The sequence below is a fragment of the Aotus nancymaae genome, unplaced genomic scaffold, assembly GCF_030222135.1.
Source record: "Aotus nancymaae isolate 86718 unplaced genomic scaffold, 86718_ANA_hifiasm-v0.15.2.pri h1tg000138l, whole genome shotgun sequence".
In the NCBI taxonomy this organism is placed as follows: Eukaryota; Metazoa; Chordata; class Mammalia; order Primates; family Aotidae; genus Aotus; species Aotus nancymaae.
This window is the reverse complement of record NW_026988553.1, coordinates 3,210,662-3,229,046: the sequence shown is the minus strand read 5'-3', so window position 1 is coordinate 3,229,046 and position 18,385 is coordinate 3,210,662. Positions and strand designations below refer to the sequence as shown.

The 18,385-nt window shown below is 45.0% G+C and overlaps 1 protein-coding gene across 1 annotated transcript; it reads left to right on the top strand.

Annotated features, from left to right (window-relative positions):
* Nucleotides 1–6,490: 6,490 nt before the first annotated feature.
* On the top strand, nt 6,491–14,706 carry SMIM9 (small integral membrane protein 9). Its single transcript, XM_064371515.1, has 3 exons — nt 6,491–6,626; nt 8,232–8,337; nt 14,679–14,706. Exons 1-3 carry the CDS (start codon nt 6,491–6,493, stop codon nt 14,704–14,706), a joined length of 270 nt encoding a protein of 89 aa, XP_064227585.1.
* Nucleotides 14,707–18,385: the final 3,679 nt, after the last annotated feature.

Here is an 18,385-nt window from a genome sequence, read left to right as displayed (position 1 = left end):
AAAACAATATATAATTCATGAAAGGCTGAATAAAATAAATAAATCAGAAATGGAGCCTCAATCTAGGAGAACAGCTGATATACAGAGAGAGAGACTGAGAGAGAAATGGGAATTTCTGTCCAATGGGCATAAAGTTTCAGTTACACTTCTGGGCACGGTGGCTCATGCCTGTAATCCCAGCACCTTGGGAGGCCTAGGCAGGTGGATCATCTGAGGTAAGGAGTTCGAGATCAGCCTGGCCAATATAGTGAAATCTCGTCTCTGCTAAGAACACAAAAAATAGCCGGGCATGGTGGCACATGCCTGTAGTCCCAGCTACTTGGGAGGCTGAGGCACAAGAATCGCTTGAACCCAGGAGGCGGATGGAGGTTGCAGTAAGCCCAGATCATGCCACTGCACTCCATCAGCCTGGGCAACAGAGTGAGACTCCATCCCCCCAAAAAACGTCTCGGTTATACAAGATGAATTAAGTTCTACAGATCCAATGTACAACATTGTGCCTATGGCTAAAGATACCGCACTGGGCGCTTAAAAATTTGTTAAGAGGGTAGATACCATGTTGTGTTCTTTACTACAGTTTTACTGCAATGCAAAAACGCATCGTATGCAAATAGAATAGCAAAGAATGTATGCAACGCCCATGAGCATAATATTCTAGTGGACCCAAAGGGAGCAGAGTGTTAACAAAGTCAGTGGGGAGTGGGAAATGAAACAGGTGGTCCCATCAAACGTCCCTTACAAAACGCAAGTTCAAAGATAAAATTATTAAGAATTTCAATACAGTGACATCAGAGCAAAGAAAACATAGGGCCCCTCAGGGTGTGGGGCCCTGGGCACCTGCATAGATGAAACTCCCAGGAAGCCAATCCTGAGTCCCAGGCAAGCTGTTCCTTTTGGTCATCCTAGTAATAGTCATGTGAGTGCACCATCTTGGAGGTAGATAGTGAAGCTTGCAGACTGCAGCCCCAGCAGATATGTGACTCCAATCTCATCAGAGACCCAAGCTAGCCACTGAGCTAAGCCACTCCAAAATTCCTAACCTATAGATACTATAAAAATGTTTCTGGCCAGGCGCGGTGGCTCAAGCCTGTAATTAGCTGGACATGGTGGCGCAGGTTGCACTCCAGCCTGGGTAACAAGAGCGAAACTCCGTCTCAAAAAAAAAGTTTCCTTCACAGCTGCTAAGTTGGAGGTAATTTTTCATGCAGCAAAAGGTAACTTATATGGCAGGTTTTAGTCCATCTCATGGGCTATTCTCTTTTCAGGCTTCCAGTGTATACTGGCTTTCTCCACTCCACCTAACCTTTCCTTCCACATATGAGGGTTTGGCTCAATGGCCAGTTTTTTTCAGTGTTTTGGGTCACAACCTGGATACCTTTATCAGCACCTCAGAAGGTCCCAATTTCCATTCCGGCCTGCTGGGAAAAACTCCGCCGGCTGGGTCACAGAATGGTCAAGCCACTCCATGACTTTCTATCATGACACAGCAAGAAACTGGGAGAGATTGGACGACTCTACAGAAACCTTCGTTTTGTCTATTTTCTGGTGGCTCTGTTTTCTGATAGAACCCTAATTTTTTTTCTAGGGGAGGGAGAGCAGGCGGTGGGGGGACTGGGATGGGATAACACTAAGAGAAATACCTAATGTAGATGACGGCGGAATGGATGCAGCAAACCACCATGGCACATGTACTCCACAACTTACAGTAAAATTTAAAAAAATTTATATTTCATTTTTTGTATAGACAGGATCCTGCTATGCTGCCTAGGCTTGATTTGCATTTTTTTAACTTTAAGTTCTGGGATACGTGTGCAGAGCATGCAGGTTTGTTACACAGGTATACATGTGCCATGGTGGTTTGCTGCACCCATCAACCCATCATCTAGGTTTTAGGCCCCACATGCGTTAGGTTTTTGTCCTGATGCTCTCCTTCCCCTTGCCCCCCATGTTCCCCTCCCTGTGTCCATGTGTTCTCACTGGGATAACTATTTTTTTTAAGACAGGGTTTTACTGTGTCACCCAGGCTGGAGTGCAATGGCATGATCATAGCGCACTGCAGCCTCAGTCTCCCAGGCTCAATGCTATGCTACCACCTCAGCCTCCTGAGTATCTGGGACTACAGACATGCACCACCACACCCAGCTAATTTTTAAATTTTTTGTAGAGACATGATCTTACTATGTTGCTCAGGCTGGTCTCAAACTCCTGGGCTCAAGCTATGCTCCTGCCTCGGCCTCCCAAAGTGTTGGAATGATAGCCATTGTGCCCAGCCAGAACTATTTGTTTTAAATTAGTTTGTAAGACTTCTTTGTACGTTAACAATCTTAATTGAATGTTTGTTGTATATGCTGTGAAAGTACTTAACTTGTCATTAATCTTTTGTCTTTTTTAAACAATGTTTTTCTATATGAAAGCTTTACTTTTTATGTTATAAATTTATCAGCATTTTCATTTATGGCTCTGGATATTATGACATCCTTAGAGTAGCTTTTTCTGCACCAAGATCATACAAATATCCATTCATGGATTTTCTGTCCTAAAAGTATGCTCACACCCAACATCATATTAAATAATCTCTTTTTCCCCACTGATATAAAATGCCACATTTACCATCTATTAAAGTTCCATATATATGTTATTATAAGGTATAGTTAGATGCTATGTAGTGAATAAAATAGAATTATTCAAGCCTAAGAGGACATACCAACGGTAAGGATGGGTTTTGGTATCAACACAGATGTTTGTACATAGACATTAAACTATGTCTGTGTGGTTAGCTGTCAAATAAGGAGATTAGGGGAGGGTTAAATGGAATCGATGAATTCAGAGACATAAGGAGAAGACTGACCAGCTTCTTCTGAAGACTTCTGCCCTCTAAAGACTAAGGCCTAATTCCACTGGCTTGTTTCAATTCCTTGCTGCTAAGTCCATTTTCAGGTAAGTGGTTTTCCACTGGACATGGGTCTCCTTAAGCCCTATCAAAGAGTAGGTGAGTGTATCAGTTATAAATGTCTTAAGTCATAGGAGGCCCAGTTTACAATGACTCAAATAAGAGTGTATTTTTCTCATACCATGTAGTCCAGCGGTAAGAGGCACAGGGGTTAGTTTAGTGTCTTGAAATTGTCAGAGCAACTTCAGGCAACATGTCTTAAACAATACTCAAGGCAGCATGAAGGGAAAACGGTAGCACCATCTCTTCTATCAAGACAGCAAAAAGCCTTCCCAAAATCTACCCATCAGATTTCCCTTCATTATCCAGAGCTATGTCACATAGCCATACCTAACTTCACGGATGGGTAAGAAAGGGATGATTCGCTTTTTCGGCTTATCTACTTGGGTGTACTAAATGAAAAACAGGTGGGAACAATATCTGCCAGAAGTCGCCATTCATTCAAAAAATATTTATTGAGTACCTGGATACCCTATGTGCTAGGTACTGTTTAGCAGTGAACAAAACAGACAAAACTCCCTGCACTCATAGAGCTTACATTATATCCAGGGGCTACATACAATAAAACAACGTAAAATGTAATCCCAGCACTTTGGGAGGCCGAGGCGGGTGGATCACGAGGTCAAGAGATCGAGACCATCCTGGTCAACACGGTGAAACCCCGTCTCTACTAAAAATACAAAAAAAATTAGCCGGGCACAGTGGCTCACGCCTGTAATCCCAGCACTTTGGGAGGCCGAGGCGGGTGGATCACGAGGTCAAGAGATCGAGACCATCCCGGTCAACATGGTGAAACTCCGTCTCTATGAAAAATACAAAAAAAAAATTAGCTGGACATGGTGGCACGTGCCTGTAGTCCCAGCTACTCGGGAGGCTGAGGCAGGAGAATCGCCTGAACCCAGGAGGCGGAGGTTGCGGTGAGCCGAGATGGCGCCATTGCACCCCAGCCTGGGTAACAAGAGTGAAACTTCGTCTCAAAAAAAAAAAAAAAAAAAAAAACCGTAAAATATATTCTACTAGGCTCTGATAAGGCTTTGGAGAAAAATCAAGTTGGTAAAACAATTAGGAAGTTTGTAGGAGGGTGGTACAATTTTAACAATGGGGTCTAAGGAAAGTCCTCATTGAGAAGGGGATATTTGAGTACCTGAAGGAGGTGACGGATTAAACTCTGAGAATGCCCCGGGGGGAAAGCAATCCCTGGAAAGGGAAAAAGAAGCGGAAAAGCCCCAAGGTAGGAACATGCCTAGCTTGTTCAAGATAAAATGAGGCTAAGTTGGAGACTAGCAGGATGTGCAGTCAGAAGTAACTAGGACATAATCTGACCTTGAACTTACCAAGATCTCTATGGCCACTCACTGGAGAAGAGGCTTAAGGGAGGCAAGGATGGAAGCAGAAAGACAGAAACAGTGACGGGTAGCAGTGGAGGTGGTGTGACGTGGCAGGATTCTGGATACATTTGTAAGTAAGGGTGACTAGACTTTTCTGATGGATAAAGTATATGAGAGAAAAAGAAGAGTCATTACTATAGGTATAGATTTAAACAAGTATTTACTTTTTTTTTTTTGAGACGGAGTGAGGCTAGGAGAGGGTAAGTGACTTACTCATAACCACACAGTGACTTAGTGACAAAGTCAGGAATATAAGAATTCACGTCAGCAGTCATTTTTTTTTTTTGAGACGGAGTTTTGCTCTTGTTACCCAGGTTGGAGTGCAATGGCGCGATCTCGGCTCACCGCAACCTCCGCCTCCTGGGTTCTGGCAATTCTCCTGCCTCAGCCTCCCGAGTAGCTCGGATTACAGGCACGCGCCACCGTGCCCAGCTAATTTTTTGTATTTTTAGTAGAGACGGGGTTTCACCATGTTGACCGGGATGGTCTCGATCTCTTGACCTCGTGATCCACCCGCCTCGGCCTCCCAAAGTGCTGGGATGACAGGCTTGGCCCACCACGCCCGGCCTAACAAGTATTGTAAGGCTGGCTGCCTCGCGGAGACTTCGGACACACCCCCTCCCCTCGCGGGGAGCTCAGACACGCCCCCTCCCCTCGCGGGGAGCTCGGACACGCCCCCTCCCTTCATGGGTAGTTCGGACACGCCCCCTCCCCTCACGGGGAGCTCGGACACGCCCCCTCCCCTCACAGGGAGCTGGAACACGCCTCCTTCCCCTCGCGGGTCCTTCGGACACGCCCCCTCCCCTCACGGAGAGTTCGGACACGCCCCCTCCCCTCGTGGCGAGCTCGGACACGCCCCCCCCTCGCCGGGAGTTCGGACACGCCCCCTCCCCTCACGGGGGATTCGGACACGCCCCCTCCCCTCACGGGGGGTTCGGACACGCCCCCTCCCCTCACGGGGAGTTCGGACACGCCTCCTTCCCTTGCCGGGAGCTCGGACACACGTCTTCCCCCTCCGCCGGGGAGCCGGGGAAAAAAGCCCCATCAGGACCTACCTGATACCATTTGTCCCATCCAGGCCCCACTCCCTGCCTACTATTTTGACCTATCTGGGCCCCACTACCCTCCATCCGGGTCCCACTCCCCCTCCATTTTGTTTCATCCGGGTCCCACTCCCCTCCATTTTGTTTCATCCGGGTCCCACTCCCCTCCATTTTGTTTCATCCGGGTCCCACTCCCCTCCATTTTGTTTCATCCGGGTCCCACTCCCCTCCATTTTTGTCCCACTCACCTTGGGCACAGGCAATCAGACACCTCCACTCCCTATAAAACCCCGTGCCTGAGAGGAGTCCGCGCGACTTCTGTGGCCCCTCCTGTCAGACCGCAGAACCTCGTCCGGGAGCCTGAATTAAATTCCCTTGCATTGGATTGTTTTCGTGCTGGCCTCAGTGTCTTCATTTTATCCTCAGCGAGAACAGACCTTACAAGTATTTACTTCTTAAAGCAATATAAAAGTTTGTTACTTGAATATTTAAAATATATTCAGTTAAAAATATATAGATATATAGAAATTTATTACTTGAATATTTAAAATACATTCAGTTAAAAATATATAGATATATAGAAATTTATTATATTTGGTATCTAAAGTAGTCAAATTCGTAGAAACAGAAAGTAGATTGGTGGTTACCGGGGGGCCGGAGGGGAGGGAGAAATTGAGGACCTGTTTAGAGTTTCGGTTTTGCAGGATGACAGCATTCTAGGTTGCACAACATCGTGAATATATGGTTTTCTGGCCTGAACAGGTGAAAGAGTTTCTACTAATTGGGTTGGAGAAGATTGAAAAGGGATCAGGTGTAGGCGGCAATGTCAGGCATCTGACCTGATAGAGCATAGTAAGGTTCGGTTCTGTTTTCTTGGAGGGGATATATTTTGCCTTGGAAACTAGCCATGTTCAGGAGTCACCTGTGTAAGTCATTCAACTATCCTTAGGTTCGTGATGGGGAGAAGCTTTTCGGAATATGAACTAAACCCTCATTGTCTAATTTTTCAGACAAAGTTTCTGTGGAAAGAGCTACGGACAAAGAAATCTCTCCTTGGCAAAGTGAGCTAGAATTACCAGCTGTTCAGCTGCAGCTGAAGACGGGAGTCCATGGAACCCCAGAAGCTTCTGCTAAGTGGATTTCTGCTGTGCTATCTAACTTGCCTCTTGTTGGAGAGAGTAGCATCGAGTCCACACTCAGGGAGCGTGTTTGCTGTTAGGATGAATGTTCCTTTCTTCATAGGACGTGAGGTTGATGCTGCAGGTCAGGAAGAATGGATTTCATGTTTAAAAAGAATATGCATAGAAAAACAAACTATTCTGGTTTGGTTAAGTTTAGTTCAACAAGCATTAACCTACCTACTATGTACCAAGCCTTTCTGAACTACATGGATTAGAAGTTGAACAGCCTCGGCCGGGCGCGGTGGCTCAAGCCTGTAATCCCAGCACTTTGGTAGGCCGAGGCGAGTGGATAACGAGGTCAAGAGATCAAGACCATCCTGGTCAACATGGTGAAACCCAGTCTCTACTAAAGATACAAAAATTGGCCTGGCGCAGTGGCTCACCCCTGTGATCCCAGCACTTTGGTAGGCCAAGGCGGGTGGATCATGAGGTCAAGAGATCGAGCCCATCCTGGTCAACCTGGTGAAACCCCCGTCTCTACTAAAAATCCAAAAATTAGCTGGGCATGGTGGCACGTGCCTGTAATCCCAGCTACTCGGGAGGCTGAGGCATGAGAATTGCGTGAACCCAGGAGGCGGAGGTTGTGGTGACCCGAGATCGCGCCACTGCACTCCAGCCTGGGTAATAAGAGCTAAACTCCATCTCAAAAAAAAAAAAAAAAGAAGAAGAAGAAGTTGAACAGCCTCTGCTATGAAGGAGCTCACAGATAGGCAGGCAAAGCCATAGATGCCAATCTTCCATGGAATATGATCAATGCTCCCAGGAGACAAGTGGATAATTTAAATTGTTTTGGGGGAGGGGTCAGGAAAGAGTTGACAAAGGAGGTGAAATTGAGAATAAAGCTGATGGTTCACTGATCCACACACATTAGGGTTTCCTTCCTCCCCCACTTGCTAATGAAAAGAGCCAACATCCTCAGCATCACATTGATCAGCACACTCCCCCCAGAGGTCCTTCTTCCAGTTTCCCTGGCCCCTTCTTTCTCTTCCTGGGATACTGCCTCCCCTCAGCCTCCTGCAGGACTCCCAGATGTACTCTAGGCAACAGCACTTTAATAAAGACTTGCTATCAATTCATGCTTCTCTTTCAAGAAGTACCCAATATACTCAAAACAAGCCTTTTTTTTTTTTTTTTTTTGAGACAGAATTTTTTGCTCTTGTTACCCAGGCTGGAGTGCAATGGCACGATCTCGGCTCACCACAACCTCCGCCTCCTGGGTTCAGGCAATTCTCCTGCCTCAGCCTCCTGAGTAGCTGGGATTACAGGCACGCGCCACTTCACCCAGCTAATTTTTTGTATTTTTAGTAGAGACGGGGGTTTCACCATGTTGACCAGGATGGTCTCGATCTCTTGACCTCGTGATCCACCCGCCTCGGCCTCCAAAAGTGCTGGGATTACAGGCGTGAGCCACCACGCCTGGCAAAACAACCCTTAAGATTCTGAAACAACAATTATTGCTCCTTTTTGACTTACAATGAGGCAAAAATTGTATCCAACTCAGGATACTTTAAAAACAGAACATACGCCCTTTGAACATCTTAGAGGCAGCACAGCAAAATAGTTGAGAATATGAGCTCTGGGACAACTATTTGAACTCGAGTTTGGATTCAAACCCAGCCCTATCATTTAGTTGACCTGTCCTCAATGAACATCTATGCTCCTTCTGCAGGTAATCACAGGTCCTGGCTGAACAACTTCAGGGATTACTTACCTCCAGCAGCCATCGTTGCTTTTCCTCTCACCTGGGCACTGATGGGGATCCTCTGCTGCTTCATGTAAGTTTCTGTGGGAAGAAGAGAAGGGAGTGTAAGGCCAGGTGCCTCGGACACACCCCCTCCCTCGTGGGGAGCTCGGACATACCCCCTCTCTCGCGGGGAGCTCGGACACACCCCCTCTGCCCCCCGCCCCGGGAGCCTGGGAAAAAAGCCCCACCAGGACCTACCTGATAGCATTTTGTCCTATCTGGGCCCCACTCCCTGCCTGCCATTTTGTCCTATCCAGGCCCCACTCCCTGCCATTTTGTTCCATCCAGGCCCCACTCCTCACCATTTTGTCCTATCTGGGCCCCACTCCCTGCCTACCATTTTGTTCCATCCAGGCCCCACTCCCCACCATTTTGTCCTATCTGGGCCCCACTCCCTGCCTACCATTTTGTCCTATCCAGGCCCCACTCCCTGCCATTTTGTTCCATCCAGGCCCCACTCCCCGCCATTTTGTCCTATCTGGGCCCCACTCCCTGCCATTTTGTTCCATCCAGGCCCCACTCCTGGCCATTTTGTCCTATCTGGGCCCCACTCCCTGCCTACCATTTTGTCCTATCCAGGCCCCACTCCCTGCCATTTTGTTCCATCCAGGCCCCACTCCCCGCCATTTTGTCCTATCTGGGCCCCACTCCCTGCCATTTTGTTCCATCCAGGCCCCACTCCTGGCCATTTTGTCCTATCTGGGCCCCACTCTCTGCCTACCATTTTGTTCCATCCAGGCCCCACTCCCCGCCATTTTGTCCTATCTGGGCCCCACTCCCCGCCATTTTGTTCCATCCAGACCCCACTCCCCGCCATTTTTGTTGCCTCTGGGCCCCACTCCCCACCATTTCGTCCCACTGACCTTGGGCACAACCAATCAAACGCCTCCACTCCCTATAAAAACCCAAGTCTCAGAGGAGTCTGTGACTTCTCCAGCCCCTCCTGTCTGGACCGCAGAACCTCACCCGGGAGCCTGAAGAAATCCCTTCGCGTTGGATTATTTTCACGCTGGCCTCAGTTTCTTCATTTTAAACGCAGCAAGAACCCAAGAACAAACCTTATAGGGAGAAGAGAGGGAACATGAAGGGAGCGGGAACGGAAACACTCAGGTTGCTCACCAGCCTGCATATCTGTAATCAAGGGAAAGCTTTAAGAAATTCAGTTCTGGGAGGAACACTGTGAAAGGTCATGCAACCCCCTTTTAAAATGTCTTCTCTACTTTTTCTCTTATTTCCTCCAGCTTGCCCCATTTGTTGCCAATGAGTGACAGGTCACATTTAATGACCAGTGTTTACAACTGGTCATTTCTTTTATTAACTTTATTAACTCCTAATTTTTCTTCCCTGTGACTCAGGAACTACACACAAAAATATATATAATTAGCTGTGCTCTCAATTTCCTTAAAATTTACCATAGTATTTATCTACATAAATCATATGAAGCCAAAGACAATCCTGAGGAAAACAAGACAGGTAAACTAAATTTTCTTAATTCAGTCAGTATTTACCAACAAATGACTACTTGACTGTCTCTGTGTTGGTTGCTAGAAAGAGAAAGAAGACAATTAAAAATTACAAATTGGTAGGTCAGTCCTAGGGTGGGAGAGAGAGTCCGACTGGGAGACCTATGAAAGTGATCAACAAAGGTATTAAAAGAGATGGGATCAGGAAACAGTTGGCCAGTTTGCAAGAGGAACTAAAAGGGAATAAAGAATAGAAACGGAAGGTCCTGCAGGGTTCAGAAATCTAATAAAAGTGTCTGGGTAAAGATCAGATTAAGTGTGTGGCATCATCAGTGGCTACTTGGATGTGGTTACTGGCACATGGAACTGCCTCCAGGCAAATGGAAGTAGCCAAGCTTTTGAGAGAAGCGTATTGCTAGAGAAACCACAAGCCAGAACTAAATGAGCCATTAGTTGTAAACAATAGTTAGGCCTCCAATCTTCCACGAAAAAGAAGGACGCCAGCTTTGAGGGTCCCAACATTTGCTACAGATGCAGCCACAGAGAATAATGGATCCAGAGAGCCTCCCAGAGAGTGGACAGTGGGCCACACAGCTACCCTTCAAAAGCAGGATTTGGGCCTAATCGACACTGCTGTGTGTCTCTCATTCTTCCTCTTTCTAATGGGAATGTTTCCTGTTTCATCATTGTTCTGGGGTGTGACGATCAGGAGTAGATAGCTCATTTTAGTTCATAGGTCACTTAACCAACCAGAACCACCCCCAGACTTGAGAGAACTAAGCATCACCCAGCTACTCCGGACTTTGAGCCGGACACTGTGATGAATGGGATTTAGTCCTGAGGAAAGAGTTTGCCACAAGTCAGGTGTTCTGAAAGTAGACAGGGAGACAGGAATTTGGCATTCAGAGTATTATTAATGATCAACGCCAGTGGAAAATAGGGGGTGGAAGGGAGAAATAAAACTGCCTTGCTGGCCCCATCAGAGTTGTCCCACATTGGCCTGAAATGGCGGGACCTCTCTAACCCCAGAAAGTACGTGGAAGCTCTCTGCAGCTGAGGCAGACTCTGAATGAACTAACAGGTAGAGGCTCTCCGCTGACAACACTCTCAGCAGCTAAAGAAATAAGGCCTTTCTCAAGGGGAAATCTGGGTGAAATATTTCCATGTGCATGACAGGGTGGCTCTGTTCTGTATGTGAAAGGAAAAGTGAAACAGATACTGGGTGATCAGCAAGACAGAGACTGTGACAGAGACTGGCTATATGTTCACCAATCCTGTTCCTTCTTCCCAAGCACAGAGTAACATTATATTCCCAACCTTCCTTTCAGCTAGCCTGGGACCACAGTACAGAGATTTGGCCAGTAAACTACAGATAAAAGTAATGTGTGACATTTCCAGGCCTAGCCAATAAATGTCTTGCACGAATGTCCATGCTGCCTCTCTCTTGCACATATGCATGGCTTCAACTGAAGGACTCTTAAGATGGTGAAGCTACATGATGGAAGGAGCTGGGATCCCTGAATCTCCTCATGGAGGAGATCTTAACCTACATCAGAATGAAGCATGAGTGAAGGATCAATTTTATTTTGTGCTACTAAGATCTCAGGATTGTTTGTTATCGCAGCTGAATATTACCCTGACTAGTATACCTACCAACCAACCAAGGAAGCTGGAACTCAAATCAAGATATGTCTGGTTCCACATCTTTGAAGTCATTGTTACTCAAACTGTGGTCAGCAGGTCAGCTACATCAAAAGCATCTGACGGCCGGGCGAGGTGGCTCATGCCTGTAATCCCAGCACTTCGGGAGGCAGAGGTGGGCGGATCACGAGGTCAGGAGATGGAGACCATCCTGGCCATGGTGAAACCCCACCTCTACTGAAATACAAAAGATCAGCTGGGCGTGGTGGCACGCGCCTGTGGTCCCAGCTACTCAGGAGGCTGAAGCAGGGGAATCGCTTGAACCTGGGAGACGGAGGTTGCAGTGAGCCAAGATCATGCCACTGCACTCCAGCCTGGTGACAGAGCAAGGCTCCATCTCAAAAAAAATAAAAATCTGACATATTGGTTAGCCATGCACATTCAGAGGGACTTCTGTGAAGAGAAAGTGGATAACATGCCAAGAAAAATAATTCCTTCTTCTTTGAAGTAGATGGCTTAACCTGAAGAGAAAAACCAATAAGCCCTTGCTGGGCACAAGCAAGCTAACTAGTGAAAGAAACATTTCTGGACCCAACTGGGCACCAAGCAGAACCCTAACAGATAAATTTGAATGAATAAACATACAGGCAAGCCAGATTTTCAAGACGCAGTCTGGTGAGACAAGAAGGTAAAGTCTGAAACTTCTTTATGTTCAGACCTACAGCTGCTGCTCCCAATGGGCTACAAGAGCTCACACAGACCTCAGTGTCATGAAGATAATTTGTTAGTCTCAAGCATAGCCCTGGTGTCTTGTGCAAATCTCCTGTAAATAACTGGTCCAATAAGAGTGAATCTCATTCAACAGGAACCAGCACCAGATCTATACAGAGTTGTTGTATGGAAAAGACAAGAAACACATAAGCAAGAAATGGGAGATGAGGAATGCTCACTAGAAAAATACGTTAGATTGGTTCCAGGTCTTTGCTGTTGTAAACTGTGGTGCAATGAACATTCGTGTGCATGTGCCCTTATAGTAGAACGATTTATAATCCTTTGGATATATACCCAGTAATGGGATTGCTGGGTCAAAGGGAATTTCTATTTCTAGGACAGGAAAAATGTGGCACATATACACCATGGAATATTATGCAGCCATCAAAAACGATGAGCTCGCGTCCTTTGTAGGGGCATGGATGAACCTGGAAACCATCATTCTCAGCAAACTGACACAAGAACACAAAATCAAACACCGCATGTTCTCACTCATAGGAGGGTGTTGAACAAGGAGAACACATGGACACAGGGAGGGGAGCACTATACACGGGGGTCTGTTGCGGGGAGTTGGGGGGACAGCGGGGGGGGTGGGGAGTTGGGGAGGGATAGCATGGGGAGAAATGCCAGATATAGGTGAAGGGGAGGAAGGCAGCAAATCACACTGCCACGTATGCACCTATGCAACAATCTTGCGTGTTTTTCACATGTACCCCGAAACCTAAAATGCAATTAAAAAAAAAAAGAAGAAAAATACGTTAGAGCAGATAAAAACCGTGTAACGTATCACCTCATTTCGGTGATAGTTTTACTTTTTGTCTTTTATGTTTTTCTTGGGATTTTCCATCTAATTTTCATCTTTTGTTTTGGTATATCTTATCTGCCCTGTTGAAATGGTAGATGCAAGAGGCATCTACCATGTAACATACCTCTAAAGTGTTGCCATAAATTCAAAACATTTGATAAAAAATCGTATCTATTAAATAATAGCTAAGGTCTGGCACGGTGGCACATGCCTGTGATCCCAGCAGCTTGAAAGGCTGAGGTGAGAGGATTGCTTAAGGCCAGGAGTTTGAGACCAGCCTGGGCAACATAGCGAGACCTCATCTCTACAATAATGGTAATAATAATAAAAGCTACGTGCAGAAATACAACAGGGCAGATAAGATTTACCAAAACAAAAGAAGGACACATCAAGCACCAGGAAAAATTGGGACTTGGTACTGGGTACACAGTAGACTCTCAGTAACACTTGCTGATTTTTAACTAAGACATTTCACAGTGAGGATTGCAAACAGCCTCTCTGTACATCATTCTTCCTCCTCCATACCCACCTGTATATACCATTAGCTGCAGCTGTAATGAAGGCTTAAGCTAGCTGCTTATTACCTGAGGCACGTGGAAGCTTGGCTAAGCTCCCAGCATTCCAGAAGCAGAGGTGGCAATCAGGAGGACTGACAGGCTCTAACAAGTCCACAAAAATATGTGTACAAGGAATTTTTAGTATGGTTTACAATAGTAAAAAAATGAAAACTTGAATGTCCATCAGTCTGGGGCTGGCTAAAGAAAGCCCTGCATGTTCATACAATGAGTACGAAGGATAATTGCACAGAAACATATTCATGAAATATCAGTGAGTGGAAAAAGGATATTATAACAGAAGATATATAGTCTAATTTCTTATTAAAAACGAATTGTATGGGGGAAGCCTCTAAGAACCTAACTGAAGTATTAGACACTGGTTAGCTCCTTGTGGTGGGAATAGGTTGTTTTATTATTATTGGCGGTGGTGTTAACTGTTTTTTCTCATCTAATTGCACTTTCTGATCTTTCTACAATGAACTGTATTGTTTGATCGGTTCATTTTTTTTTTTATTGCATTTCAGGTTTGGGGGTATATGTGAAAAACATGCAAGATTGTTGCATAGGTGCACACGTGGCAGTGTGATTTGCTGCCTTCCTCCCCTTCACCTATATCTGGCATTTCTCCCCATGCTGTCTCTCCCCAACTCCCCATGCCCCGCTGTCCCCCCCACTCCCCCCCAACAGACCCCAGTGTGTGATGCTCCCCTCCCTGTGTCCCTGTGTTCTCATTGTTCAACACCCATCTATGAGTGAGAACATGCGATGTTTGATTATGTGTTCTTGTGTCAGTTTGCTGAGAATGATGGTTTCCAGGTTCATCCATGTCCCTACAAAGGACGCGAACTCATCGTTTTTGATGGCTGCATAATATTCCATGGTGTATATGTGCCATATTTTTCCTGTCCAGTCTATCATGCTTTAAAAATGAAAGAAGAAAAACCACCTGACCATACTTCTACCTCCAAGCTTTTTCCAAATCATCTAAGTATTTTGTTTGTATGGAATTATTTGGTTCATATTCAGAGAAAAAGTGGTCAAAAATCCAGTCTTTACAAGGGTGACATAATTACATAGTAACTCTGTGCAGACCAGGAGAGTATATGGCATTCACCATTTTATCTTCCTTTCCCAGCATTCTTATAGTTGACCCAGTCCAGTGAACAACTAGAAGATTCAACAGGGCAAGTGTGGTCTCTCCTGTCGGACTCCAAAAGAGTGGGGCATTTGCTGTCTGCTTAAAATGAGGAAGTATCTTCAGTTAAAATTAAATTGTATTCCAACTTAAATTATCTTTGCCTTCATTTTCTCCTTCAAAAGTTGCAATTTAAAAATGCGAATAGCCTTATTACTATTTGGGCTATAAAAGTAATATATATTGATTGCAAAAAAAATTTGAGAAATAGAGAGAGAAGAAGAGTACCCATAATTCCAGCACCTGCAAATAAACACCATTAACGTCTCGATGTACCTCCCATCAATGTTTCTTCTATGCCTGTATTACCAGTTTTAATAAGTCACGAAACAGTGAGGGCTCTATGGTCAGTTATGTTTGAAGTGCTGGATTAAACAAGTTTCAGTGTGTATTTCTTTGCTCCAGGACTTCTAGGAACTTTTAGCAGGCTAATATTAATCTCCACAAGAGAGTATAATATATAGTATTTCCCAAACTAATTTAAACATGAGATTTTAAAAGATATAGTGGATATGACATGAGACATTTAACCACCTCCCCATATAATAATTATTTCAGGTGCTTCTATTTGTTCAGTATTATAAATGTAATACAGGTAATGTTATTAAAAATTATTGTCCGGGCGCAGTGGCTCACGCCTGTAATCCCAGCACTTCGGGAGGCCAAGGCGGGTGGATCACCTGAGGTCAGGAGTTTGAGACCAGCCTGGCCAACACGGTAAAACCTTGTCTTGACTAAAAATGCAAAAATTAGCTGGCAGTGGTGGTGTGCCCCTGTGATGCCAGCTACCCAGGAGGCTGAGCGGGGAGAATTGCTTGAACCCGGGAGGCAGAGGCTGTAGTGAGCCGAGATCGCACCACTGCATTCCAGCCCGGGCAGCAGAGCGAGAGCCTGGGAACTGCATTGGGCAAACCTGCCTCCCATTCTATTCCTAAATAAGATAGCTAAAAAGATTAAAAAAAAAAAAAAAGCTACATACCTCACAATTTGCCCACAAGGAAATTCCTTGTGAAACAAAGGGCAGAACTCACAGTCATCCCTCTAGTCACATGATACGATTGTTCCTTTTGCCCTGTCCTTACACTAAGCCAGACTGAGGCATAATTGACTATTCCTGCAAATTGTATATTCAGTGAAAGGCCAATCAGAAACTCAAAGGAACGCAACCATTTGCCTCTTCTCTACCTATGACTTGGAAGCTCCCTCCTCTATTCAGTTGTCCCAGAAACCATTGTTCATCTTACATATATCGATTGATGTCTCACGTCTCCCTAAAATGTTATAAAACCAAGCTGTGCCCCAACCACCTCTGGCCGTGTCATCAGGACCTTCTGAGACTGTGTCATGGGTGTGTCCTTTTTTTTTTTTGTTCTCTCTTTTTTTTGAGACGGAGTCTCGCTCTTGTTACCCAGGCTGGAGTGCAATGGCGTGATCTCGGCTCACCGCAACCTCCGCCTCCCGGGTTCAGGCAATTCTCCTGCCTCAGCCTCCCGAGTAGCTGGGATTACAGGCACACACCACCATGCCCAGCTAATTTTTTTTTTGTATTTATAGTAGAGACGGGGTTTCACCATGTTGACCGGGATGGTCTCGATCTCTTGACCTCGTGATCCACCCGCCTCGGCCTCCCAAAGTGCTGGGATTACAGGCGTGAGCCACTGCACCTGGTCCGGGAAACTTTTTTTAAAAGACTGGGAGTGGTGAGTTGTGAGGTGGAGGAGCTGACAGAAGCTTACAGTACTGCTGCCAGTTGGGAGCGACTGATGGGCTGCATTAGAGACCAACAGGGAGAAAGACTGGCAAACAAGAGACATCCCTGTGGACACCAGCGGGTGCCAGGTCACATTTGCAAGCTGATATGAGGGAACCACACACCCTTTGTCTCACACATCCAGATGTTAAAAAAAGACTATCATTCTTAGCAGAGACTACCTGCAAAGACTGTTCATGAATTTACAGTAAACTTTAAATCAGGTTGATATTTACTTACATTCTTTTTCACTAACTAACAGGTAGGAGCTTAGGAGGGAAGTCAATAAGTTATCATAAAACAGAAGAGTTGTACTTTCTGTGAACGTCTTGAGTTTTGGTGTTACAGGCATTTGGAACCCTGCTACTCACACAGCAATTTACACATAGCTTTATAGTTTTTAATAGTCTTGTCCAAGTTGTTCCTTACTGCAAATTAGTGAATGTGGAACTGTTGGGTTATAGACTGACCGCATTAAGGTTTTTATATTGTACCACACAATGTTTGTACCAATTTACATTCCAGGCTCAGAGCCTCCTTCCTCGGTTTTCTTTACATTTTTTGCTTATTACATTTGGCAATATATTATTTAATTTTGCCTGTATTTTAAAAAGTTATTGAAGTGTCCCTCTGCTTCGTGCCCCAGAATTCTAAAATTTATTTTTGAAATATACATACAGGCAACAATGCAGATCATAAGTACGTAACTCAGAGAATTACCACAAAGATAATAAATTCCTCCTCCCCTCCCACTCCATGTCACCAGCCCCTCCTAACCCCCAGGCAACCCTCATCCTGTCAGTAACACATAACCTTTCCCATTTTCAGCAGTATGTGAATGTTGCCATTATCTCATATCCTTGATAACACGCAATGTCATCAGACTTTTAATTGTTTGCCAATCTGGTGAATGAGAAATTATGTCCATTGTTTTCTTAATTTATATTTCCCTGATAACTGATGAGATTGAAGACTTTTTTTTTCTTTTCTTTTTTTTTTTTTTTTTTTTTAAAGACAGGGTTTCACCATGTTGGCCAGGCTGCTCTTGATCTCCTAACCTCAGGTGATCCACCCGCTTCGGCCTCCCAAAGTGCTGAGATTACAGGCGTGAGCCACCGCGCCAAGCCGATTGAAGACTTTTTTTTATGTGTTTATAGATCACTTGTCTTTATCGTCTACGAAAATTCTGTTAATGGATTTTTGCCCATTTTTCTAATTAGTAGTTTAGCTTATTCTTCATTGACCAATACTTTATATACTAATGTTTTGCAGTCTATCTATGTGGAAAATGCTTTCTTCCAGTTTGAGGATTGTATTTTCACTTTCCATATGATGTATTTTGTTGAATGAATGTACTTATTTTAATATAGTCCAAGTTGGCAATCATTTTCCTAAGTTAGTATTTTTAGCATCTGTTTAAGAAATCTTTTTCTACCCAATAGCCCTAGAGGAATTATCCTATATTGTTTTCCAAAAGTTTTGGAAGACAAAACTTTTATATTGCCTTTTATATTTAACTCCTTTTTTTTTTTTGAGACGGAGTCTCGCTCTGTTGCCTAGGCTGGAGTGCAGTGGCGCAATCTCAGCTCACTGCAACCTCCGCCTCCCGGGTTTAAGCGATTTTCCCGCCTCAGCCTCCTCAGTAGCTGGGATGACAGGTGTGCACCACCACGCCCAGCTAATTTTTGTATTTTTAGTAGAGCAAGGTTTCACCACGTTGGTCAGACTTGTCTCCAACTCCTGACCTCGTGATCCGCCCACCTCAGCCTCTCAAAGTGCTGCAGTTATGGGCATGAGCCACCACACACAGACAAATATATTTAACTCCTTCAGCTACTTGGAATTGATTTTTTGTATGGTGTGAGGTAGAGTACAATATTGTTTCTTTATCTATATT

What these genes read in the sequence shown, in the direction of transcription:
- SMIM9 (XM_064371515.1), top strand. Translation starts at nt 6,491, where the DNA reads ATGGAACCCCAGAAGCTTCTGCTAAGTGGATTTCTGCTGTGCTATCTA. An exon ending in TGTTCCTTTCTTCATAGGAC is followed by an intron (nt 6,627 to 8,231) that starts GTGAGGTTGATG and finishes CTCCTTCTGCAG; the next exon opens with GTAATCACAGGTCCTGGCTG. An exon ending in GGGATCCTCTGCTGCTTCAT is followed by an intron (nt 8,338 to 14,678) that starts GTAAGTTTCTGT and finishes TTCCTTTCCCAG; the next exon opens with CATTCTTATAGTTGACCCAG.